Raw genomic sequence first — 27,606 nt, 5'->3', positions numbered from 1 at the left:
TTTGAAAGTAGCATCAACAGCAAACCCGAAGAGCCCTTTCTTCTAATACAGAGATTAATGACATGGTAATATTAGTCCATACCAGGCACAAGATCCTGTCTTAAGAATGCTACATATGTTAATTTAATGGCCTCATTAGAAACCAGAATGGAAACATAGCCTAACTAGCCTTCTGCACAGAAAGGGTCTCTCCCCTTCCATACTCTAAGGGAATCCCCTTCCTGAAACATCTCTGCCATTAAACACACACTGTTTTTTGAGACCAATATTTACACATAAATACATCTCCTCCAAGACACTGCCCCTTTATACAAAGCAAGATCAATATTAGCTATTCTATGACTATAATATGTAAGCTAAGAATGACAAATTCTGATTAGTAGTTTAAAATCAAATATGCACGTAAACACCAAATAACTTTCATATGCACATCAAACTTTCTATGCTCTACCCAACTGGGAAGACCACAGGGAAATAAGTTATAAGAAAATCTCAAGAAAGTTTTAATCCAGCTATATGCTGCTAGTACTACAAATGTTCTAGAGAGACACTGTTAACCATTAATAAATGGGCATACCTTAGAACAAGAGACATACAGGGTACTATCGTTTGAAAGACTGAAATGTCGAGTACTAATGCGTGACAACTTGTAAAATAAAGTTAGGTATCGGAAGTGAATACATGCAAGACTCAAAATCCTCGGAACAGGAAAATACATAATTATGCGAGCATATCTTCTCATGAACTAAATTATCTTGAAGACATTATTATTTCTTAATAAATAACATGAATATTTGTGCCATTTTTTGTTACCTTGAAGAACTGGAATTTTTCTTGCTATTTCCCACAAAATATTGATCCAAAACACTATTATCAAAAGATAACATTGTGAAGTCATTTGAAGCCATTAAGGAATTCCATATAAAAATCCATAAGGTTTCCACATTTTCTTCACACGTAGTATATCTGGTCTTACAGTACAAACACCAAGTTTCCAATGCTACGCTTGCTGCTCATTGCTTCTAGTTTTAACAGTGTTGGGAAATCTGATAAATTTACTATTGTATTTCACTAAATGACAGGAGATACCCTAGAGCTCAAATAAATCAAGAGTTTACAGCTCCTTGGGTCAAATCTTCAGAATTGCAAGAGGTAGAATACTAATAACAATACTTTTCAAAAAATTTAAATAGTGTAGACGTTCTATAGTGGAAGATGAGCAGACTAATTTTCTTGTGACTTCTCAAAATTTAAGTTTGTGGTATGTTTAAGCCTTCAAATTTAACTGAGAAATGGAAAACATTTTGACATCCTCATACTGGAAGTTGTGAAATCATTTCTCTGGGAAAAAAAACAGTTCTAATGTCAGATGTATGTCACAGATATGGAGCAAGCTTTTGTGCTACATTTCTTGCTTAAGTTACAGCACATAAGAAAATATTGAGACATTAGCTATTTCTTCATTTCTTGGTTGTCACTAGTCATTCAAGCTTCAGGCACTGATTTTTAAACAAATATTCCAGAAACTACTTCTAATTTATTTCTCAAGAATAAGAAAAATGTTACCCAGATGTTTTACATTAAGATTGGAATTGTTTTTAATTAGGTACTTTCATAAGAATACCCCTTATAGAGGACAGTTTTTTTGGGTTTTTTTTTTGCTTGTTTGTTTTTTAGAGAAGGTGCAGAAAAGAAATCTCTCTGGAGCTTTATATTTATATTCTTAAGCTTTTAAATCTTAAATTAAATTCCAGAATTCTACTTTCTCTAAGCACAACAGATAAGACTTAACTCAGAAGGTTACTTAGGTTTAAAGGATAAAGGGTATCAGTGCCTTAAAAAGTAACAGAAACATGACACTGAAGCAAACCGGCACATTCTGACAAGTTTTAGAACAATAGCTCACAAATGAATATACTTGGATTCAGACAAACACACAAATACAACTTTTATAAAAAAAAAAATCACAGAGACACTTCTGCTTTATACCTATGTTAAAATGTTCATAGTATCTAAGGCTGTTACAGGCCTCAGGCTGCTAGAGTCCTGCTGGGAAACTCGGCATTGTGAAGTATACTTTACACAGCTGGCGTGCATGCACACACTCTGCAATGTGGGAGAGACAGACACCGATCACCATCGAGATTGTCCTTACTTGCAGACGCACAAGTATCCTGCATGATCCGATTCTGACTGGCACCTGGAGCGGCTCTACATGCCAGTCATCCCAATGTACTCAGGGATGTAAACACCTTATAATTAGAAAACGTGAAGGCGTCAAGGACGTTAAACAAATTTAAAACATGTCTAAAGATTAACTTTTAAAGGCATCAAAGAAATAATTCAGTTCAAATTGCAGTAAGAGGATGTACCTGCTCCTTCACCGAAGCTAGAATAGTGGTGGCTGTGGTTTCGGGTTCCATGCCTGGACCAGTGGAGGCAGCTTCCTGGCGTGTCTGTGGTTGCCCCTCCTCCACCAATGAGGCCTGTTCAGGAGCTGGCATACCTCCTAAAACCAAGCAGGCAAAAGATTAACACTTTCTCGGGGACTCCACAGAGGCCTAAAACTATGGTGAGGGTCTTGCACAAGGATCACGACTCTTTACTGGTAGCTGATTTTGGCAAGGCAACACCAAGGGGCAAAGTACCATCAAAATAAAAACAGGGATAAATACTGACAGCAACAGTAATAAATACCTACACAATATTTAAGGAATAGGAAATGACATGCAAAGAGTTGGGGAGGACTCTGAAATCAAAACAGGCTAAAGTAGGAAGTTAGCAAAAACTTATTAAACTGCTGAATTTTCCAAACAGATAATCCAAAGTAAATATGACTATCTTATCAAGAAACAAAAAGTAAACACTTCAATTTTCAAAGTATATACACAAGAAAGACATTTGCGGGTGCTAATTAAGATACAAAGAAAGAATACTTCATCAATTTCAACAGAGGTTAATGTAATAGGAACATAGAGTTTTTAAACTCAAGGAAGATTTGAAAATAATTAAGTCTGCTACACTTAACAGAAATGCAATTCACTAATAACTAGCAATTACACAGAGACATCCTTTTTAGAGTTTTATGGGTAGTCAGGTTGCCTTAGAGGAACCTAATTAACCAATGACAGTGGCTAGGGAGATGGCCTTGAAAAAAGAATCAGGGGGTCGAGCACAGTAGCCTTGTAGCTAGTCTTCACCTTGACCGCGCCAGGATCTCATTTGGGCACCGGATCTAATTCCAGCAGTCCCACTTCCCACCCAGCTCCCTGCTTGTGGCCTGGGAAAGCAGTGGAGGATGGCTCAAAGCCTTGGGACCCTGCACCCACTTGGGAGACCCTGAGGAGGCTCCTGGCTTCGGATCGGCTCAGCTCCAGCTGCCATTGCAGCCACTTGGGAAGTGAATCAGTGGATGGGAAGATCTTCTCTCTCCTCCTCCTCTTTGTATATCTGACTTTCCAATAAAAAAATTAAAATAAATCTTTAAAAAATTATTTAAGGAAAAAAAGAAGAATCAGGCCTTTATCTTGTAACAAAAATAGCTTCTTAGGAGACGGAACATATCCTTAAGATAGCACATTTGTTTGCCAAAAGTCTTACACTCAATACAGACTTTTTAAAATTTTGAAAAATAACAAGAAATGAAGTCCACATAAAATGCTAAAATATTTCAATAATATTTATATGTCAATATCCATGACTTTCTTCATCAGAGCACCTAGTCTCTAACATGCTATAAGACAAGCCAAGTACTTGGTGCCATATAATTCATGTTCAATTAACTCATATTGAATAAATGCATATATAACTGGGATTATATCCTATTCTATCTCATTCCAGTCATTAAACAAATCCCACCGATGTGGAGGACTCCATATCACTCTGTGTTTTTACATAGGGCCATCGTAAGATCATAAATATTTTTCAACATTCTTGTGAAATTTTCCAAAATACTACTTTGCCATTGTATTTCAATTTCTTATCATCTAACTTCCACAAATCTCACTCTATACTTCAGTGTGAGTTAGGATCCTCCATTCCCTTAAATTTAATTATTAATTTCTATTTTATTCCAAAGTGATGACCTGTAAATAATAGGGAAGCTGCTAAAACCTCTAGAACTTCCATCTTGTTCCTCACCCCCTTGAGCTGCACATCAGTGGAGATGGTCTAGACTCCAGGTTCTTGCTGCTGGTTACTCTATTCTTGTCATGCTAACAGACACCAATGGACAGTGGGATGTAATCATCGATTGTGCACATCCCTCTAAGGCCAGCTTCCTGAAGAGTTCTTGCATTTTGTCTAGCAAGTGAATTTTTATCACCCATTCTTACAGCATCAAAGGCTAGACACTCTAAAGTGCAAGGAGGATGTATGGACAGGAGAGTAGGATATACGGACAGGCTTGCAGAATGTGCACTTAGCCGAAAAAGCTAAGGGCCCTGGAACAAGCTACCACCCACTGAATCCCACTTTCCCATTTATACAAAAGGAATCATTTTAGTAAGACAATGGAATGATTTAGTGACAATCTGCCTGTTAATCTATATGGTATAAATATGGAGATACAGAACAAACTCAAAATACCAGCTGGACAAAATATACCCTGCTTGTATTTATCAAGGAATCATTAAACGTAAGATAAGAGGTCTAGGACAGAAACAACAAATCCACCATCTATCAAGATCCTAGGTTAGTAATTAAAAGCTGGATATGAAAGTATTCTCAGCCATAGGAAAATTACACACTTTAAAAAAAGCAGATGGTTGGAAAGAATAAAAATGTTGCCATGCAACAGTGAAACAAATAATGCCAAAACCAAAAACTTTAAAAGTCAGGAATATAATATGAAACAACCAATGTATGAGAAGAAAAGCAAGGCAAAAATTGAATGAGCAAAGGAAATTTGAGACAGGGGAAAGTCGTATCTTTGAGGAAGCAATTATTTATTATTACTATAAAAATTGTACTCTTTAAGAATATATAATTGCATCATTAAAAAATATCTGTTATTTAAAAGGCAGAAGAAAAAAGAGAAAGACCTTAAATCTGCTGGGTCACTCTTAAATGCCCCTAACAGTGAGGGCTGGGCCAGACCACAGTAAGGAGTCTGTAATTCAGTTCAGGTCTCCTGCTTGGTTACAGACCCAAGCATGTGGGCCAATAGTTTCCGTTTCACATGTGGACTGGCAAGAAAGTGGATCAGAAGCAGGAGTGCATTTAATTAAAGATGTTACAACACAGGATATAAAGGATATGTGCGTGAGTGTGTGTCTCAAGTGGCAGCTTAACCCAGTACATCATCATGGCCACCACTCAAGTTACATTATTGCATCCCTGTGATGGTATCACATGTAATTTCATATCTATTTTGGCAATTCTGCATACCCAGAATCAGTGAAATCACATGAGATTGTCTAAGTACCACTGTGCCCCTATTCTACAAAGAGCAACAACAGAAGAAGGCATAAGGTAGTGTTGCTAACTATGAACAGGCTCATTGTTTAACTGAGGTAGCAAAATATGAATGCAAGCAAAGAAAAGTGCAGCAATAAATAACTGATAGCATAACACTCAAGCAACAGAAAGAGGTTTAAAGTACTTGTAAGTCTGTAGAGGAAACAGCTATGTTAGGAAATGCAGGAAGAGAAGAAATCTTCAAAGGCAAGATGATGCTTTATTTTGATTCTTCAAAGACTAGGACATATTGCCAACAACTGTGTACACTCACCAGATGAAGAGTGAAGACTACAGCACCCACGCAGCAATGAGCATGAGACATTTTCCTACCCCTTATCTCTGAAACAGTTCCAAGAATACCACAACCAAAACCAAACAGGGGAGGGATGTTACAAGAAGTTGACATGGAACAAATCTGTTAAGGTTTCATGTCTAGATTTTGTAATTTTCATAATCACAGATCATTTATGAATTAGAAGGAATCAAAGTAAATGACTAGAATCACAGAAAGATCCTATTATTTTGTCCTCTTGGCAAAGAGAATCAAAGTAATGAGAATTCAAGTAACAATGAAAAATTTACTTGGGGCCAGTGGGATGGCTTCAACTAGGCAACTCTCCGCCTATAAGCACCAACATTCCAAATGGATATCAGTTCGTATCATGGCTGCTCCAGTCCCCATCCAACCACCTGCTACGGCCTGGAAAAGCAGCTGAGAATGGCCCAAAGTCTTGGGACCCTGCACCCACTGGGGAGACCCAGAAGCAGCTACTGGCTCCTAGCCTCAGACCTGCTGGGTTCTGGTCATTGGAGCCAATAGATAAACAATCATTATGCTTTCCTTCTCTCTATAAATTTCCCTTTCTAATAAAAATAAATAAATAAAATCTTCTTTGAAAATTGTGCCTTGTGCTTCCCTCAAGTGTCCTGAACGATCCTGATGTGAGTGATCAGCAGCTGAAAATTTATGGACATTCTCCAGAGAATCATACAGAAATGGAAAATGTGAGAGAAGGGAAGGGGGGAAGAGAGGGGAGGAGAGGACAGGGAGGGGGAACGGAAGGAGGGAGGAATGGAGGAAAGGAGGGAGGGAGAAGGGAAGGGGAAGGAGGGAGGAAGCGAAGGAGGGAAGAAGCAAAGCAGGCAGGAAGGAAAGCAGGGAGGAAGCAAGGGAGGGAGGGAAGGAAGAAAGGAAAATTGAAGCAAGAAAATGCTATAGCTGTTTCTGGAAAAAAGAAGGTAGAAACTTCACATTACAAACTATACAGCTAGACAAGATCTTAAGTGAGGTTCTTAAAAGTAATTTTATCCAAGAATGATCTGTGAGAACTAAAATGGGGCACACCAAAGAAAAGTCACATCAAACTGGTCTAATTTCTGTCTTTGGCACCGTAACCATGGAAATGCACAGTGTCTAAATCCTAGTGAGGCATGGACGCTATTAGAAGTCTCCCATGATATTATAACTCACATGGAAATAGGCCTGGAACAAGGACAACTGCTGCTACCAACAGTATGTGCATAGCTAAATGAAACACCACAACCTATTTAAGTTTTTAATGCAATGTCAGAAAGTTCTGACCTTGACCCGATTCTAACCAAAAACATTAACCAGAATTAATTAATAATATATGACACACTTAATTTTTTCAATGACTAAGAATAATAGTGAACTCCCCAGGTGACAACAAGAAGAAAAGTAACATTGTTATTCTGTAGCTAAGCTGCCTTTAATGGGGACAGAAACTATTGGAGTACCTGTTGAGTCTTGTTTCAGTTAGCCCAGAAGCATACTGGGAACAAAAGTCAGGCATGTTAGACTTACCAGGAAATGAATGAAACATGCACACTGTGAGGCCTCCCAAAAGCCAATGTGCTCAGTCTGGCCGGTCCTAAGTACTTAGGAAAATTCTAAGGAGGGCAAGTGATCATACAATTCTCCCTCAACCTCCCTGAGACAAATCTAAGTTATGGGTGGCACATTCATAGGAACAAACACAGTGTATTCGCTCAAGAGATTATCAGTAGGGTATTGAAGGAACACAGTCATCATTTCCAAGCACAGGAACATGGATGAAGTAGAAGACACAAGTCCTGTTCCTCATGAGCCCAGGGCTTCTTAGGAGACATGGGAAGGCCAGTTAATAGAAGAGGAAGCCAAAGCTTGTCCTCAACAAAGAAATCAGTAGACAAGCAAATGCTAAAACACCTATGAAGGACTGCCATGCACAAGCAATGTCACATTCTGTAGCTACAATCCCCAAGAGCTACACTAAAAACTGTGGCTTACAACAAAGACCTACTATGACATTATTTTGAAACACAACTTAAAACTCAGGGAAGTCTTCTTTTTGGAGTGTTAAGAATGTTCTCAACCATAAGAAACTGTCTCTGGAAACAAAGCACCTGAAAACCAGGAAGCTGTGCTATTGCTGAGGAGGGGTACTGGAAATTCTAGCACCGGCTCTATTTCTCTCTGTTTAGCAGTACAAAGCTCAGAGATACACTAGTGATCAACTCCTATCTTGTGGATATATATAGCTATGTATTCAATTTGCTTAATAAATTCCTTCTTCACCCAGGTCTTCATTTTTATCATAATGTTGGAATGCATTCTTTTGAGCCTTCTGAAAAACTTTTTGGAGGAAGGCTGACAATGAAGTCTTGTATTTTCACTGCGATTTTTACTAAAGGCAAAGAAGTTTTTCTGTGAAATTGCTAGCATGTGTGTGTGTATGTGTGTGTGTGTGTGAGTACACACGGCTTCATATAATCTATCATTGATCAACAGGCAACTTTCAACTTAAGGCTGTGGGTTACATATGCTCTAGTACAATTACTGAGGATGTTTATCACATATTATAAATACAATATACATGTACAACTTTCACTACTCAATATACATGCTTCCTCCTATCAAATGTAACACTAATCACAAAATCTTCTCTCTGCTAAGTCTCCAGACAGGATACTAATAAAATATTTAATTTTTATTTTCTCCTTTTCACTTTCTCACTGATTTTAATATTTAAATTTGATTTAAAAATAAGACATCAGGTAATATAAAATTATAAAAGTATAAGCTGAAGATGAATACACTATTTTAACAGAATACGAAATATTACTGAATGTTATTATGTAGCAAAGGTAAGCTTCTCTTTTATTATATACAGAAGAAAAGACTGAAGTACAATATTGGGAAATTAGGATTATGCCTAAAAAATTTAACATCTTCAGGAACATATGGAATCTAGTCTAGAATTATCAAAGGAAATCGGATAAATTTTCACAGTTATATATTTAAAATATTCTGAAAATAACATTACCCAAATCTCCAAGTTTCTAAGAGGATTAGAGTTACACAGTTACTGGTCTTCTAATCAGGCAATTCATGCAAAAAAAATTGTTTCTTGGCAAAAAACTGTTTAGAATAAATCAAATTCCAAAAAGCCTAGTAATTCTACAGAATAATCTATGCCTGGTAGTTCACAATCAAAATATCACTGCAAGGTAATTTGATACAAAAATAAGCAAAAGTTATGAGTTGAACCATTCCAAACAAAATTAGATGGCCAATAATGAGACACACAAATTCACTGGTAACTAGAAAAATGAAAATATATATTAAGATGCAATCTCAATACACAACCACCAGAATGGAAAAACAACATTAAATTTTGTCAAGGATCTGGAAGAATTTTATCAATCACATGTTGTTGATGAGTATGTAAATCAGAAACCATCACTTTGGAATATACTTTGGCATTATTCATTAAAGATGCTAATACATATATCTCAGAGCCCAGTAATTTAATTCCTAATTAAGTAGACACTTTTGTACCTCAGCATCTGAAGAGATAAGTATGCTTATGACACGCTCTTTATAACAGTCATAAGATACAAACAACCCAAGTGACCATTAACAGAAAAATGGATAAATGTATTGTGGTAAATTCATGCTGTAAAACACCTACAGCAACAAATGAATGTACCATAGTGCACTAGAGATAGAATGACGAACTATAATGCCAAATGAAAGGAGAATGTTGTAAAACAATACAAGAAGTGTTATTCCATTTATGTAAAGTTATAAAAATAGACAACTGATTATCAGGGAGGCATACACATGGAGCAAGAGAGTGACCACCACAAATGCCAGCATGCCAGCCTCTGCAGGGACAGAGAGGGCTGCGACAGCAAGGGGAACCATAGGAGTTGCTGGCCTGCTGGCATGAACAGGATTTAGAGGGATGTTTATTTCTTTAACTGGATGTATATCTTATGTATTCATTGTTCATTGTTTTTAAGCAAGTGTTTCAAACCTTGCTTTTTCTTACAGACAGAAATGAGGGTACAAAGCAAAATGTTTCTCAAGGTACTTTGAATTCCTTCCCCCACTCACTTCTAACCTCCCTTGGCCTATTTTTCTATCCTAAGGCTTTGAGACTTTTCATAGTATACAAAAGGCATAATGAGAAAAAAGGATAGAGAAGAAATGGAAGTCATGGTCAACACAGAGTTGTACCTGAATTAAAGAAAGCAGGAAGGTAATCAACAGAGATGAAAGAAATTCTGACAGGCAAGTGACCGGCTCAAGAGATCCGAGTGGCACACATATACACTTTTCTCTATCTTACCACTCCACGAAATCAGAGAAAAGGCATTTGAAAGTAAGAACACTAGCTAGTTAAAAAAACGTGAGAAACACCATTTGTGTGTCAAAAGGTCACAAAGAAAGGCCTCAGACCATAGTAGAAGATCCAGAAGAAAACACGACACAGAAAGCGGCAAAGGCGGGAGCACTGGCAGGACAGCCGTGGGATCAGCCTCCCAGCCATCAGACTCCAGGAGCACGGGCCCACATGGAGCCAAGCTCCAGAACCAGGCGGGAGGGACACTGCATCGAGGGGCTCAGTCCTGCTAACCGCCCAAGACTTTTTCCAGAGCTGAAAAGTGCTTCAATAAGGCAGATTTCATACAAATCCCTAAGACAGAAGAAAGTGGAACAACTAGAACTAATACCTTGGGTGTTTAAATTAGAAACCATGTGGAACTAAGAGAAACAGCCAGCAACACTGAAAGTCACAAGATTAAAAAAAAAAAAAAACCCTCAATGAGATGAATAGCAAACAAATTTTTATAAAAGGGTATTTTATAAAATCAATCTTAGAAATGAGAAAGCCAGCAGGATTATACAACATTGTAAGGACTGGCAATCAGATCTAAAGTGACATTTACTTACTCTGACTTCACGGAAAAGTGAAAAATACACTAAAAGGCACAAGAAACAAAAAATTCCCAGTGTTAAATAAGTAAAGTGTAAAAAAATACATAAATAAAATAAAGTAAATTATATCTAAACAAGCTCATTGAAATTTCTAAGCTCTAAGACCGTACATGTTACCACAGGGGGAAAAAGAGGAATAATTAAATTTTGTATCATACTTATTCTCAATTACAATAGATATGGCAATAGTTTCTGACTTCTGAACAACAAAAATGTGATTCAAATATCCAGGTCGGAGAGGGTATTTGGCCCAGCAATTAAAACACTGGTCAGTTAGGACACATGAATCCGGAGTAGTTACTGACTGACTTCCTGATAATGTGTACGAGGAAGCAGCAGGTGATGGCTCAAAAGCAACTGGATTGCTGTCTCCCATGTGGGAAGCCTGGATTGAGCTCCTGGCTGTAGCCTGACTTAGCCCTAGACAGTGTGGACATCTGGAGAGAGACTTTTCTCTCATTGACTCTTCCCCCGTTATTTCTGCTTCTCAATAAATGAAGGTAGGCAGAGAGGAAGGAGGGAAAGAGGAAGGAAGAGACAAAATAAAGTCATATTTAGGATATACGAGCACTCAGGGAATTTGCTTGAACAATCTGTAAAAGAAGTTCTGCAACTAGGTAATAAAAAAATCACAGAAGCAGAGCTGAACTAGTAATTTAGCAAAATCGGGAATTTAAAATAAACAGATTCCGTTGGTAACAACACGGAAATGTGAGAAGCCGGGGATAGTACAACTGAATTATTGTTTTTATTTAACTCAGGACAAAGAGATGCATGGAGTCGCTGCAGGTGAACATGCAGTCGGCTCCTCTTAGGAAGCTGCAGTGTCCTCTGTCCCACACCTTCAATCTGTGATTTGTTCTGACCACAGAATGCAGCACATCCAAACTAAATCTTCCACAGGCCTGGGAGCTTCATCTTTTAGGACATTGAGATCTCTTTAAAATCAAGGAGCTCAGGTCTAAAAAGTCCCATGAACATTTAAAGAAGGCCAGCAATGTCAGGCATTCCTGCCGAGACCTCAGAACATCTGCGACACGGTATCTTCAACAATCACGCCCCCATTGGGTCACCAGCTGGGTACTTCCTTCCTGTGAGCCAGGCAAGGCCAGAAGAACCACCTCCTTGTCAACTTAGAATGATGAGGAAAAAAATCAATGCTTTTGTTTCAGTTACTGACATTTAGTAGCTTGTCACACATAAAAAACAAAAGATGATGATAAGGTAAAAACCATTACTTATAGTAAGGTTCATTAATTAGGACAGATTAAATCTTACACAGAATAATTTCATATGTTTAATGCACTGCTGATCTTCCACTATAAAGTAGGTGTCATTAATGTATAAACTTGAAAAAGACTTTGACTTCCAAAACAATTTATGTTCACACACACAAAATCACAGCAAAACACAACTTGAGACAAAGAAAGAACTAAAAGCTAAAACACAGGTGGCCAAAGAATAGTTTCAATCAGTATGCATAAATATGGACACTATCCCGGGTGGAACAGAAGGACGCAGGTGTGTGAAAGCCCACCAACAAGATAAAAATTAATTACATTAAGACTTTCTATTTCAGAATGAGCTGTAGGTTCCAGATTTCTAAAAATCACCTTAAACTGTTGTTTTATATCACTGGCAATTAAGGGGATATTAAACCATATCAAACCTCAATCTGTTTTAAACAAGTAATTTGTTTTCATCATTGGTTCTTCATACCAAAGTCTAGTATTAACAAGATAAAAGACTAATGAAATCACTAACAGCACACATGGGATTTAGAAATTTGAAATGTATATGTGAATCACTAGAGGCAAAAAAAATTATTAAATTAAGGACTTGGTTGTTTAACTACATATAAGGTCAATTAAAAATAAAAGTACATAATCTGGGGCCCGGTGTGATAGCACAGTGGTTAAAGTCCTCACCTTACACACTCCGGGATCCCATATGGGCACCGGTTCTAATCCCGGCAGCCCCAATTCCCATCCAGCTCCCTGCTTGCGGCCTGGGAAAGCAGTCAATGACAGCCCAAGGCTTTAGGACCCTGCACCCACATGGGAGCCGCAGAAGAGCTCCTGGCTCCTGGTTTCAGATTAGTTCAGCTTCAGCCGTAGCGGTCACTTGGGAAGTGAATCATTGGATGGAAGACCTTCCTCTATGTCTCTCCTCCTCTCTGTATATCTGACTTTCCAATAAAAATAAATAAATCTTTAAAAAAAAGTAGATAGTTTGGTAACAACTTATCTTTGGCAGTGGTTGCCTTTTTAGCTCATGATGTTGGTTTTTATTTCTACATAGATTAGCTAAATGATTTTTCAGCATCTTTGATATACGCTAGGATGTATGACCAATCATAACTTAGAAGAGTTCTGTGTTAAGACTTCTACAACTTAGCTCATTTGTATTGTTAAAGACTAAATTTAAAACTCAAAACTTTCCAAGTTTCTCATCTCAAAGCCATTTTCCTTTGGGAAGTTAAGAACTGCTGCTGAGCATGGCTCCTCTTTTGTTACAAAGTGTGGCAGCGGGAAGCATCTTGGAACTTACAAGAAATGCACAATTTCACGCTTGTCTCAAATCTACTGAATCCTTTTGTGATGAAGATTCTGGGGTTTTATGCATAACTTTAAGTTTCAAAAGCACTTGTATAGACTGAAAGAAAGAATCTGAGAAATCATAAAATAAAGGCCCCTGTTTAATCTCATCTAACCTAACATTTCACCAGCTACAGATCTTCATCTTTTTTATTGTTGTTTACGTTCATCTAGTAACATTCTGAGGAACATATTTCAGGAAACTCTGCTATATTGGTTAACTATCATCAGTGAGCAAATGTAGCTTTAAAAAGGTATCGTTTCATCCTTCACGATTAAAAATAGGCTCTCCACAGCATTTACAATATTAGTGTAGTACAAGAAGAACATCCATTAAATACCTGTAAGGGTAAAAAAGAAAAGTAAGCAATTTTAAATATATTCCATCAACAAAATTAAGCATATAACTGTGATCGGGTTATAAAATGAGTGCCAATTTTTTTTTTAATATTTATTTTAGTTTCATTCCAAAGTCAGAAATAAAGAGAGGAGGAGAGACATAGAGGAAGATCTCTGTCTGATGATTCACTCCCCAAGTGACCACAATGGCCAGAGCTGAGCCAATACAAAGCCAGGAACCTCTTCCGGGTCTCCCGTGCAGGTGCAGGATCCCAAGATTCTGGGCCGTCCTCAACTGCTTTCCCAGGCCACAAGCAGGGAGCTGGATGGGAAGTGGGGCTGCTGGGACTAGAACTGGTGCCCATATGGGATCCTGGCGTGTTCAAGGCAAGGACTTTAGCTGCTAGGCTACTGCACTGGGCCTGAGAGAGATGAGTGCCTGTTTCTTTCTTTTTTTTTTTTTTTTTTTAATTTCATTGCATTATGTGACACATTTTTTTATGCACTGGGATTCCCCCCGCCCCTCCCCAAACCCTCCCCGCCCCTCCCCAAACCCTCCCCGCCCCCCACGGTGGATTGCTCCACCTTGTTGCATTTCCATAGTTCAAATTCAGTTGAGATTCTTTCATTGGAGGTTTTGACCAATCATAAAGTCCATCATCTTATTGTCCCGGTAAGTTCAATGGCTTCTTGGTGAGACCATCTCTGGTCTGAGAGTGCCCATTTCTTAACAAGTGAAGCTGTAAGTCAAGGAATGATTTTCCAAGAAAACAATCTGACCTACTTCAGGTCAGCTACAAGTTTTAATAGTTTTTCGGGCTTGTTTCAGGAGTATTCATGTGCATGTCCGTGGCACACACTGTGCTTTAGGCAAGAATGAACCCCTCATTTCATACTGATAGCAATTGCCTAAGACATACTGTTTAGAATAAATGCTAATCTATATGGTGTCTTACTGGACATGTTAACACTTCTGAACTAGAATATGCTCAAAACAGATTTTATCAATGTTAAAAGACTTCCTGAATAATACTGATTTAAGCAATTGTGTATCTATAACTTGGGAATTTTTAAAGGAGTTTTTAGAGCAAAAGAGAAAAGCCTAGACTTAAAAAGACGTGAAAAATAGACTGTTAATGAACAGTTGTGTTACTATCCTTTCTTCTTCTCCTTTTCCTCTGCTCTTGGAACTTATTGTCCTTCATTCAGCCAAGGTTTCACATGCTTAATCCCACTATATTTTGCTTTCAAGGAGCCAAGCACATTCTATATTTAAAGCCTCTCAGCAGCTTTTTTTAAAAAAGTGAAAAACAACCATTATAGACGGTTTCCAGGATTGTGTTGAACACAGATGGAGCATACAATGGACTATATTGCAATTTCCTCTTCACTTGCCTGTTTTCTCCAAATACACACTTTAAACTCAGTGACTACAAGGACTATCTTCGTGTGCTCTTCACTGTATTCTCTGCATCTAGCAAAGTACTTGAGACATAGCAGGTGCTCAGTGAGCATTGTTTAAGAGAAGTAAAAACAAACTCAGCTACAAATTAACAAAAATTCTGTGCTTTCACTGCAAAAAGGTGCAAACAGGTGGTGTTAGCCATGATAGTGCTGAAAAGGCTTATGATCTAGCAGAAATGGGAGGAATAAAAACAGTATCAAACACACAAGAGTAAAATATGCATAACACATACTACAGAAATGAGGAGACATCAGCTTCCCCAGAGGAAGAGGGTCATTAGGGAACATGAGAGTTATTATGAAGACACAGAGGTAAGAAACGTGTTAGCGGAGAATGCCAAAAAGCTGAAAAGGAGCAGAGCAGGGGTGGGGGGAAGAGGAAGGAAGGGGAAAGAAATTTCGGAGATGAGAAGGTAAAGGAACCATGAGGGCAGGGAAAGAAATGCATTATCCTTTCAAATTGCCCAAGAGAACGGTGAAAGATGAGTTAACGTTTAGCCCAGACAGGTTTCATGCCCAAGTGAACGTGGTTACATAACCTGGACTTAAGAGAACACTGATGGGGAGCTAACACAGAGTAAGACCTACACAGCATCAGTCTGGGAGAGTCTGAGGTGGACAGTCTGGAATGCTCAAGAGCTAGCAACAGATATGGGGAAAAGAAGACTGCAAGCAGAACAAATCTTTAAGGATCTATAAAAGAAGACAATCCCTGGGGATTCTATAACACCTCACCCTGGAAGCCTTGCCCTTCAGTGTCCCCATGGACAACTATACGGGACTACAAAGATGCCCTCAGATATTACTACTCTCTCAGCCTCAGTGTCCTCATGGGAGGATTCAGCAATGAGAAACTGCCCTTGAAACACTGGAAAGACAGACACCAAGACTGCCTCCAGGAGACAAGCGGTAAATATAGCAAGAAAATAAGGACAGTATCTGTTAAGGGCAGAAACAAACAAAAGTTAATAAATGTATCCTCCTCAAGAGCTCTATAAACTATAAACAGTAATCAAGAACAGAATACACTATCCAGAGCAGAATGCAATTATGATCCACCAGAAGTGGTCACATCAGAACTCGTGCTTGGTGAAATGAAGAGTGAGAGATTACAGAAAACCAGCTCCACCGGACAGAGATGTTCCAGAGATGAAAATCTCAAATGGAAAACTCTCCACTTTTGACAGGACTCTGGATTTGCCATGGCAGGTTGCCCTAATAAAACATAAAAATTTTGCAATTATGAATTATTAAATTAGTGTTATATATATAAATATATAGAGCTAGATGGATAAAGTATCTATTTGAACATATAGTATTTATATAGTCTATAGGTGTAGACAGATACAAGCATCTATACCGTAAACGATATAAGCATCTCCTAGTTCTGGGAACTGGAAAACCGAGAAGAGGCTCCGGACTGCAGTGACTTTAAAGCTCTGGTCTGGAATTGCAGGGAGGCCTGTGGCTCCCCCTAGATGTACTCCCCACATAGTAATCCATTCTTTTTTTTTTTAATTTTTTTAAATTATTTATTATTTAACTTCATTAATTACATTGTATTATGTGACACAGTTACATAGATACTTGGGTTCTCCCACCCCTCCCCAAACCCTCCCACCATGGTGGATTCCTCCACCTTGTTGCATAACCACAGCTCAAGTTCAGTTGAGATTCCCCCATTGCAAGCATATACCAAACATAGAGTCAGTCCAGCATCTTATTGTCCAGTCAAGTTCAACGGCTTCTTAGGTATATCCTCTCTGGCCTGAAGACAGAGCCAGCAGAGTATCATCCCAGTCAATTGAAAGCTCCAACATACCATCAGCAAAAATTTACATCATTATGGAATTAATTGACATAGTAATGAGTAACCAATATGTTAAAAGTAAATGCGAGTTCCCAGCCACCTTCTGTGACCACCTCACCTATACTTCAATTTTAGTTTATACACAACATATAACATTCAAAACATAACATGTTATACATAACATCATATCATCTTAAATTAAGGCAAACATGTGGTATCTGACCTTTTGGGACTGGCTCATTTCCCTTAGCATTATGGTTTCCAGTTTGGCCCATTTGGCCACAAAGAACTGCATTTTGTTTTTTTTAATAGCTGAGTAGTATTCCATGGAGTAGATGAACCATAGCTTTCTTATCCAATCCTCTGTTGATGGGCATTTTGGTTGCTTCCATGTTTTTGCAATTACTGATTGTGCTGCTATGAGCATAGGAGTGCATGTTGGTTTCTCATAAAACAAGTGTTCTGGATATATTCCTAGGAGTGCTATTGCTGGATCATACGGTATGTTGAATTTGAGTTGTTTGAATATTCTCCATACTGATTTCCATAGAGGCTGTACCAGCCTGCAGCCCCACCAGCAGTGGAGTAGGGTTCCCTTTTCCCCGCAACCTCGCCAACAAGTGTTGTTGGTGCTTTTATTCATGTGGGCCAGTCTTACTGGCGTTAGGTGGTACCTCATTGATGTTTTAATTTGGATTTCCCTTATTGCCAGGGAACTTGAGCATTTTTTCATATGTTTATTTGCCATTTGGGTTTGTTCCTTTGTGAAGTGTTTGCCCATTTCCCGTGCCCATTTCTTGAGTGGCTTGTTTGTTTTGACATTTTGGTTGTTTTGTAGCTCTTTGTATATTCTGGAGATCAGCCCTCTATCACCTATGTCGTGTGCGAAGATCTTCTCCCATTCTGTGGGTTGCCTTTTTACTTTGTTGATTGTTTCTCTAGCTGTACAGAAGCTTCTTAGTTTGATGAGGTCCCAATTGTTTATTTTGGTCTTGATTTCTACTGCATTTGGAGTCTTTTTTAGGAAGTGAGGGCCTACCCCTAAGTGCTCCAGTGTGTTTCCAACATTTTCTTCCAAAAGTTTGAAGGTTTCTGGATGTAGGTTTAGATCTGTTATCCATTTAGATCTGATCTTAGTGTATGGTGAGAGATGTGGATCTATTTTTTTGTTTCTGCAGGCTATTAACCAGTTGTCCCAACAGCATTTATTGAACAGACCTTCCCATTTGCCTGGATTGTCATTTGTCTTTTTGTCAAAGCTTATTTGGCTGTATCTGTGTGGGTTTCCTTCTGGTGTTTCTATTCTGCTCCATTGATTTTCCTCTCTATCTTTGTGCCAGTACCACGCTGTTTTGATAACCACTGCCCTATAATATGTCCAGAGGTCCGGAACTGTGATTCCCCCTGCTAACTTCCTGTTCTTCAGGATAGTTCTAGCTATCCGTGGTTTTTTGTGCTTCCAGATGAACCTTTGGATCATTGTTTCCAGTTCCATGAAGAATGTTTTGGGCAATTTGATTGGGATTGCGTTGAATGTATATATTGCTTTTGGCAGTATAGACATTTTGATGATATTGATTTTACCTATCCAGGAGCATGGGATGTTACTCCATCTTTTGAGGTCTTGTTCAATTTCTTTTTTAAGTAGTTTGTAGTTTTCTTCAAATAAGTCTCCTTCTAATTCAGAAATTCAAGAAGATTTTGTACTCACAAGATTCATCCAGAGTACAAACCATTTCAAAACCAAGACCTAGCTAAACATGGTACTACATTCAATCCAATATCCAAAAACCACCTAAGCAATTACCCTTACTTTATGCATTTAAATTACCTGTTCTCATTAAAATGTATTAAAAAGTATTTTTATTTAGTTTTGTCACCAATAGCATAGATGCAAACAAATATAATACAAAACTATCTTCAAACTTATACTAAGCAATCAGAAAAAGTTCAATGGACAAGATGATTCAAAATTCATATCATACCATTTTGACTGTTTTTAACACTACCTATCTTCATGAATAACTATGCTTATTGCTATTTTTGCTTATTAAGTTTTGCTTATTGCTATCCTCCCCCTTAACTGCCCTACAGAACTAACAGAATATCCTATCTTTTAGGACTAGCCTTTGTTTGCATGTGTTCCTATCTCACATGCAAAGTCTGAATGGCAAGTTATGGTCAGAGGAAAGGTTTCTGGTTGAAGACATGTGTACAAATGTAACTGCAAAGGAAAACTTCACTTTGACAATGTCTTCCTAACTGGATAGGTGTTTCTCTTTCTTCCTTCTTTCATAATTCAATTAGTCATCACTTTCCAGAAAAAATTTAGTCAAATAACATGGCTGAGAAAAACGTAATTTAACATATAAATAACAGATTAAAAATTTGCCAATTTGCTGGACAACCACTCCCACTGGAGAGCATGAGTTGGGATGGGGACAGACCAGACCAGGCAGGGCTACAACACCTGTGGGTCTCATGTGAGCTAGATTAGGGAAGGGTCAGATTGGGCTGACTGTTCCAACTGGAGCAAGCAAAAATTAGAGTGGGTGGGGATGGTTGGGCTTTGCCGCAGCATCAGATGGCAGAGGCTGGTACTGGGCGCTAATTCTGTCAAGTTAAATGCCAGAACCACCTGGAGAGTGCATAACCTGGGTGTGGGAGTGGCCTAGTAGGGAGAGAGTGGGCACCTCCCTCTTGTCTTACCACTCCCACTCGGGAGCACGAAAACCAGGACAGGGGCAGGGGTGGCTAAACAGAAAGGTACCTGCCAGTATGTGTGTGGGCTGGATAGTACCTTGGTTGGGTTGAACTAGGCTTCAACGCCCATCGACAAGTACCAGAGCTAAATGGGATGTGGGACAGACTGAACAAGCCTGTGGTACATACTGGCATGTATGGGTACCAGGGTAGGGGGTAGGTCTGGTGTGGGTTATAGGGAATCACCCCAATTAGGCTGCAGCTCCAACTGGTTTACATGAGGACCGAGTATGGAGTGGGTAGGATCGAGCTGGACTACAATACCCATTAGTTCAAGTGGAAGACAGGGCTGGAAACAGAACTGACTCAAAATTGCAACGACCAGTATGTGCATAAGCTGATTGGGGTGACAGACTGTGTCAGACCCTGTACTGGCAAATTCACACAAGAACCAGGTTTGGGATCATCTCAGATGAAGTTTCTTTGGAGATCCCTCCAATTGAACTGCTGGTCTCAGAACCCCAACCATGAAGAGACTATGTCAGCCAGTGGATTCTGAATAGGTTTTATAGCGATTGGAATGGCGAGACTGGCAGCAATTCAGAACTGTTGAACTATCAAAACTGTTTGAGCAGGTCCCTTGAAGTGTGCCTCACATCGGGGATCTGGAATGGGGCTTTTCCCTTTGTTTCTCCCCTGACCCCAGAGACAGGGAAAAATGATGATATTAGTGTGGAAACAATGGTATTACCCACTTTCCTGTAGCCCTTGACCCTTTGTACCCTAATCAACTAAAAAAGATTATTTTAAAAAAATACATTAAGAAGAAAAAAAATTTGCTAGTTATGGCAAATTCTCCAACTTATTTCTTTCAAAGAAGGGGAATATTGGTTTGCTTTGGAGTGCTGGTTAATTATGGCATCAAATGAAGCTGTGCATTATAAAATTAACCAGACAGTATAATCTGATCAACACAATATAGAGGCATAGAAGAGTACTGACTCAAAGGCACTGGAAAAAGGTTCTGTTCCACCGGGTGAAGCTCTCTCAGTGGGTGCCAGCAGGGGACTTTCAGACTCCCCGGTCCACATCTATCTCCAAGGGCTCTTTCCTCACCTTGCTCGGGTTCGTGGAGGCCTTCTCTTACCAACTGGCAGTCTTTGGGGAAGATGGGAATATAGCTGCCTTTGAAGAATGAAGAATGTTGAGAAAAAAGGTGAGGCAATACAGTATGAAAGATCACTAACAAAATCAGAGGCAGAAGGTAGCAGTCTCTGCATCTGCTTGTCTGCAAACAGTGGGCATCGTTGCTGGCAGCTGTTGCTTCTCCACGTAGAGGTTCTCCATATAGGTCTATTCTCATGCCTTCCAGCTGATGAGGCTGCGAAAGGGGACTCAGCCCCATAACCCCAGCTTCCACAACCTCCAGCTCTCCTTTTGCTGTCATTATTAACTCTGCAAGCTGGTGTAAGACCATGTCCACTGCCTCCTGAATCTCCAAGCCATTTCTGCCATCTCCAAGCATAGCTTGCAGTGCCTCATCCTTAAGCAGATCTTTCTTCAAGCATTCCAAAATCATATGGGAGGGGCAGGGGGGTGGAACAGCCCCAGTGACTTACCCTGCAGTCCAACCAATAAAGCTCAATTTTTAACACCACACAAAGCTCATTTCCCACCTCCCGCCACTTGCTGTTGTTCCCTCAGGTATAAGTTTATTGAGACCAGAAGCCCAGTCTTCTAGGTCTGTAATTCCTATGTCTCACACATGTGCTAAGTTATTTCATAAAACGCCTGCTGACAGAACTGGTTTTACTATTCGAGGAAACGAAAACAGAAACTGGCATCACACTCATACACGTACGAGAAAATGTTTAATATATTAGCTCACTCATATTCAGACAGAAGGAACCTGCTTCCTTAAGAAGTCTTTTGTTCATTAGCTGGAACTAAAAATGTCAGAAAGATTCAGATTTCACATCTAATCTTCCTAGTTGGGTAACCTGTTTCTTTATAAGTAAGGGTATTGAGTTCCTTAAGAGAAGAATTTGGAAAAACAACCACCAGTCAAGGAAACTGCATTCCTCTATTGGGAGATAACACAAACTATGTCACAATGTGGCCACACTGGTATTTCTAAATTCTCAGTTGCAGACCCAGTGTATAACTTGGGTACACTTTTAATGTGATTCTATAATGGTTAGGTATAATTCTAGTGGCAATCTGAAAAAGAATCATCAAAGTCTTAATTATGTTCAATATAATGAAATAGCACCTATTCATATTAAATGGGAAATAAAGACTGGATTTTTTTTTGTTGTTGCTTCCAAAAACACACAGGCAGCAGAGCCCTAATTTAATGAATAAATACAAAGCAGCATTTGTTGATTACAAAGAGTGTGGTACATTATCTCACTGGTTTAACTACATTCATAGTTACAAAAAATTGCTTAATACTACATTTACTCAGTGTACACAGAAAATTTCAGCATATAAGAGTGAAATGACTATAAAATGACATCTACCAGAATCCAAACCAATGTGATGAAATAAAATCGCAAAAAGTCAATATTGAATCAAAACCACTATGTTCAAAATATTCTTTATGCAATGTGCTATTTCAATTATTGTAGACTGGGAATTTAGGTTTTCTGTCACAAGTTCATAAACTGTAACGTAAAGTTCACTGGAAGACCTTTCTGTGAGATACTGAAGAAAATCTACCTAATCCCTTCGGAAAGGTGAAGCATTCACCAATAGAGTATGACATTACACAGCATAAATAAGTAATGATTAATAAATATTTAGAACCCTGGCAGCACAAAAAAAAGAACACATGCCTGATGATTTTCCACAGCCACCCTGGAATCTCTCTACAATTAAGGTAATGGTACAGATATAAAATGCTGATGTCCCCACTAGTGCCATCTGTCCACACCGATGTATGCATGCGTACAACTCACAAGAACCCTGCAACACAGAGTCTGCAACATCAAACAATCATGATAAATAAGACATTTAATTTAACGGTTGGGAATGATGGAACAAGCTGGCATTTTGAGTAGAAGAAGAAACTAAAAAGGCATTCTGCTCATTTTGTAGCCAAGCAATTCTTTAGTGCCACTACTACAATTTTGAGAGTAGCTGGATCTCCCAGGGTCCACTGTACCAATTAGAAATAATTACCAGATCCATGTTGGATTTGCCTATGAGAACTAAGAATTGCTTAGCACCCATACTAGCACCATCACGAAGCTTGTTCTACATAAGAGTTCACATGGAAATTCTGTGTAGAATTCCAAGGGCCCAGACATCCCTTTCTATCAAACTGCTTAATACAACACTCTTCCTCACCACTGGTATATCTGTGAGAGCAACAAAACAAGTTCAACCAACAGTAAGTGTTAACATCAGCAATTTGATGGCAACAAAAGAACTGAGAAATACTCAACTAACTAAAATGCCAAGAGAAAGTACCTTTGTGAAGATCTGGAATTCATCCTCCCCTGCCCTCAAAATTAGAGTATCTCAAAAGGGAAAAGTTGGGCAAGGGGAGTGAACTGGGAATGTGTCAAATGAAACACATGTGAGAGAGTGAGCCAGCTTGTTCTCAGGTTGCCCAGGACTGAGTCCCAGTTTCACAGCGCTCTGCTGTTCTCCACCACTGTGACATCTAAACCAGCTGGCATCCAACCCACCTTCGACTAACAGCTGTCATGAACAGCTACTGAAATTACAGCACAACAAAGTCACCACATTAGCAGATAAACTCATCCGCATATTGGCAGGGGCCTGTCAGAGAGACATCTCTCTAGAACCAAATACCCGGGTCTTGATTAGTATGCAGCAGTCTATCTGCACCACTGCAAAACACATGGAACAATAGAAATGCAGAATGTGAAACTGCCAAATGATGGGCATGGTGAATTTGTCACCTTGGTCTGCAAAGCAAAAAAGGAAAAAGGAACAAAAATACTGAATGGACCAACAGGTTTTACGCAACAAAGGGAGTCCATCTGAATCGTTCCCATTCCATCTTTTTAGAATTCTAAACATTCAGGAGAGAGAGGAAACAGCAGCAACCAAACACGGACATGTCCTTTAGAGAATAACTGTAAATGGTACATGGTACATTCAGGAAACAATTCTTTTTGAATCTACTTTTGATACATCTTTCCTAGAGAAAAATCAAATACTTTCTTTTACTTGTGGTTGATGTGCCTATTCACCCTGAAAACATACTTGAGAAATTATGTCTTGCATGAACTGCAGCAAATTTTCATGATACTGTCAAATGGAATGGAGAAAAGTTACATTTTAATATTCTTTTCCTAGTATCTTTGAATTCCAGAATATTCTAATTAATAAAGTTTTATGGAAAGGTTAAAAATGATCAGAAAGAAATACAAATTGCAAAAGTAACTGTGATGCTTCCTGACTAGACTTCAAAAATAACAGTACACTACTTAAAACACTATAGAAAGTGGTTTATTTGGGCCCAGCGCAGTAGCCTAGCAGCTAAACTCCTTACCTTGAACGTGCCAGGATCCCATATGGGCACCGGTTCTAATCCTGGCAACCCTGCTTCCCATCCAGCTCCCTGCATGTGGCCAGGGAAAGCAGCTGAGGATGGCCCAAAGCCTTGGAACCCTGTACCCACATGGGAGACCTGGAGGCGGCTCTGGGCTCCTGGCTTTGTATTGGCTCAGCTCCAGCCATTGTGGCTGCTTGGGGAATGAATCTTCCTGTCTCTCCTCCTCTATATATATATATATCTGACTTTGCAATAAAAATAAACCAATCTTTTTTTGAAAAAAAAAAAGTGATTTATCACTGAAAAAGTACCTGTAGCCAAAATAGGATTAGTCAAGCTTTCCAATCAGAAAACCTTACGGTTACAATACATAACTAAACAGAACATGTAGGAGCACCAATAAAAACAATAGTTTTAGAGAACTCTGGAAATGAGAAGCATTTTGGATATTCTTTTGTTAAGTGGTTGTCCAAATTCCTTTTTGTCCCTGATAAATGTTTTCTAAACAATCTTGTTAGAAATACCAAGTTTGTATTTAGTTGGTCCTCCCTCTATCTCCCCAAGCACAATCAGCACGGAGGCTCTGTAAAGCTTGGGCGAAGGTCCTTCAACAGCAAGAACAACCTCACAGATAAGGTGCCATCAACCGCAGGCCTTGAGCCAGGACACCATTTGCCTAGAATCTTGCTCAAGCTCATGAGTCTGCTGGTTTCTAAGTGTGCAACCAAAACAATACAAATTCTACAAGAAATGAGTCTTTTCCGATATAACTCAAAATTATTTTCTCCATAGTATACACCAATGTTTTTAAAATTCAGTTTTCATATTATAACTTCAAGCAAAAAAGTTCAAACATATTATCCAATGTTTGTCTACCAGTTCAGTGGGAAGCTCCGGGAAAGAGAAACCACATGTAACTGAAATCACGTGGAAATAGCCAGAAAATGTCACACTACAGAGATATCAATAGTTTCAACATTTTGGGGAAGTCATTTAAGAAATGTTTTTGAAAAGCAAGCCGAAACACTTGGATAGTTACAGACTCCCGGTTTTGGCCTGGTGTAGTCCTGGCTGGTGAGATCATTTGGACAGTGAACTGAAGGATGGACTATCTCCATCTTTCTTCTCTCTATAACTTTATTTAAAAAAATAATAAACAATAAATTAATTAATTATGTGCTGTAACAACTACAAAAAGTTTAAAGTACAGTTTGAGCTTGTATTTATAATAAATTTTACAATAAATAGTTCAAAAGTTTAAGAATGTTGTACTCTAGACTAGAAAACGTTATGCTCAGTGAAATAAGCCAAAGTAAATAAAGTAAAAATAAATAAAAATAAATAAAATAAAAATAATTAACTCAAAAGAATTTACTTCATGAACTTAGGATTAAAAACAGCTCTTTGTACATGAGTGGTAAAAACTGTGCTTTGCTGTTATTATTTCCAACAAGAATTAAGAGATATGAAATACTTGGAAATTCAAAAATTTTTCAATATAAAATTTCAAAAGGAACTCAAAGATCTAAATTTTCAAAAACACAGTTTGGAAAGTACAAGTGTACTCCCACTCCAAGAAAATCTTATTTGATAAAAACATCAATGTATATACATGAGAACGTAATTTAATTTTCTAAAACTAATTTTTGCTTTACAAAATTACTCATGGGATTTACTTTTAGTAGCAAGTTTACTTAGTCAGCCATTAAGTTTCTTTTTTATAAATTATCAAATTATTTTTAATCCTGGGAGAAAGAGAAAATTAGATGCAAAAGGAGAATCAAGGGAATCAGCATAACTTAAGTGTTTGTCACCTACCAATTAAATATGAAACAAATCAAAAATAAATCATGAGTAAAATTCCTTTTGCTAGATTTCCCGTGAACGCATCTATGGACTATCAGAGGCACAGACAAAAGAGCTTACATTTATCTGACAAATGTTGCTTCCAGGAGCTTGTCCAAATTTTTTCACATGTGTTACCGCTCAAACTTTTAATTAGGCTGGAGAAGTCCTACAAGGGGAGGTTCTGACTGATTTATGTAAAGCAGATGTGGATAGAAAACTAGGAGAGGTACAGGGCAGACTTCTTACCACAGATTCCCACAGCATTTTTACATATATAAATAGAAAAACACAGAGCAGAAAGTCTCAAGGATTTGTGCCAAAAGTTTATTTTAAAACCGAGAGAACCTACTATTTGCTTTTATGAATGCCTACTTTTACTCTTACAAAAGGCATCTCTAACACACTGTAGAGGTTGTACCAAATGTAAAAACAGAGTCTGCAACACCATCAGCACCTACTGCATATGAACTACCTTGTGTCCATCTGAGCATTCCCCTTAAGGGCAGCAGCCACTCAACAACGTTTCAGGGCAGATTAGTTTGGCTGCAGGATAGGACCAGAAACAAGCCAGGCAGTAGCAAGAGTTTGAGTAAAGCTGACTTAAGCAGTTCACATGAAGAATATGGAAGGAAGTGAGGGGTAACAAGAAGACAGTTTGTTGGGGTATGTGTCAAGAAAACAACATAGGCAGGACCTGAAAGACAATTTAAACTAAGGTTCACAGCCAAGGGCATTAGCTAACTTAGGAATGAACCATCTAATTGATTGGGAAGCTTTTGGGAGAAACTTCCCTCAAGAAGCATAGCAAAAATATCAATTAGAAAATTCTGGAACAAGAATTCTTAAGGACTCTTAGCTGCAAAGGAGGAATCTAGTCTCCAATAGAGCTGGAGGTGTCAAATATACCTTACTACCCTATTTCCAGAAACATCAAGATGATTTTCAGAATCAAAGTATCTGCTTAGTCACATCATCTGCCAACCTGGATTATAACAGTTCCTAAAATGTTATTGCTCATTTGTATTCACTAAGATCTTAAGATTTCATGATCACAGTGTTTTAAATGCAAGTAGATAGTCTACTCATCATCATGAAGGCAGTGAGGTCAAGTCAAATAAATAATTTCCATTAGGTTCCATTTTATTTAGCTAAGTGCTTTGGGCATTAGAATACCTGCAAGAATATCGTAAGCACCATCAAATATGCTTTGTAAATATTGTTCAGACACTGCCGGATGCCAACAACCATGTTCCTGAGGTATGTGTATTCTGGAAACCCTGTGTGATTACAGATGATTCTGGAACCTTAACAACTTTAAGAACTGTGTGGAGGAAGGTCAAGATTACAATGTATCTTCCACAACAAAAATATGCTTAGCCAAACATCTGTATGTGCTAAGGGATGACACAATAAAAAAAAAGGAATCAAAATACGCACATTTTAGAGACCACAGTAATAATCATGTCCCTTTCACAGAGCCAGGAAGCTTAGTTCTGCTTTCATTCAAGTGTTATAATCTCCGTCTTCAACAAAATACCTCACATCAGATGGGAAGACACAAGTGGGA

At 38.5% G+C, this 27,606-nt stretch overlaps 1 protein-coding gene across 15 annotated transcripts in view; it reads right to left on the bottom strand.

Moving 5' to 3' along the window:
* The window catches only part of PKP4 (plakophilin 4), a 236,643-nt gene that overhangs the window by 161,816 nt on the left and 47,221 nt on the right, over positions 1-27,606 (bottom strand). For all 15 annotated transcript variants that reach the window (XM_058664506.1, XM_058664503.1, XM_058664502.1 and 12 more), the window contains one exon: positions 2,373-2,509. In XM_058664506.1, the coding sequence (XP_058520489.1) occupies positions 2,373-2,504 (132 nt within the window). In that variant the 5' untranslated portion in view covers positions 2,505-2,509. Of the gene's footprint in view, positions 1-2,372; positions 2,510-27,606 lie in introns of those variants that run through there.

Source organism: Ochotona princeps, chromosome 5, assembly GCF_030435755.1.
Source record: "Ochotona princeps isolate mOchPri1 chromosome 5, mOchPri1.hap1, whole genome shotgun sequence".
Taxonomy (NCBI): domain Eukaryota; kingdom Metazoa; phylum Chordata; class Mammalia; order Lagomorpha; family Ochotonidae; genus Ochotona; species Ochotona princeps.
The sequence above is the reverse complement of the archived record's forward strand: the minus strand, read 5'-3'. Positions and strand labels throughout refer to the sequence as shown.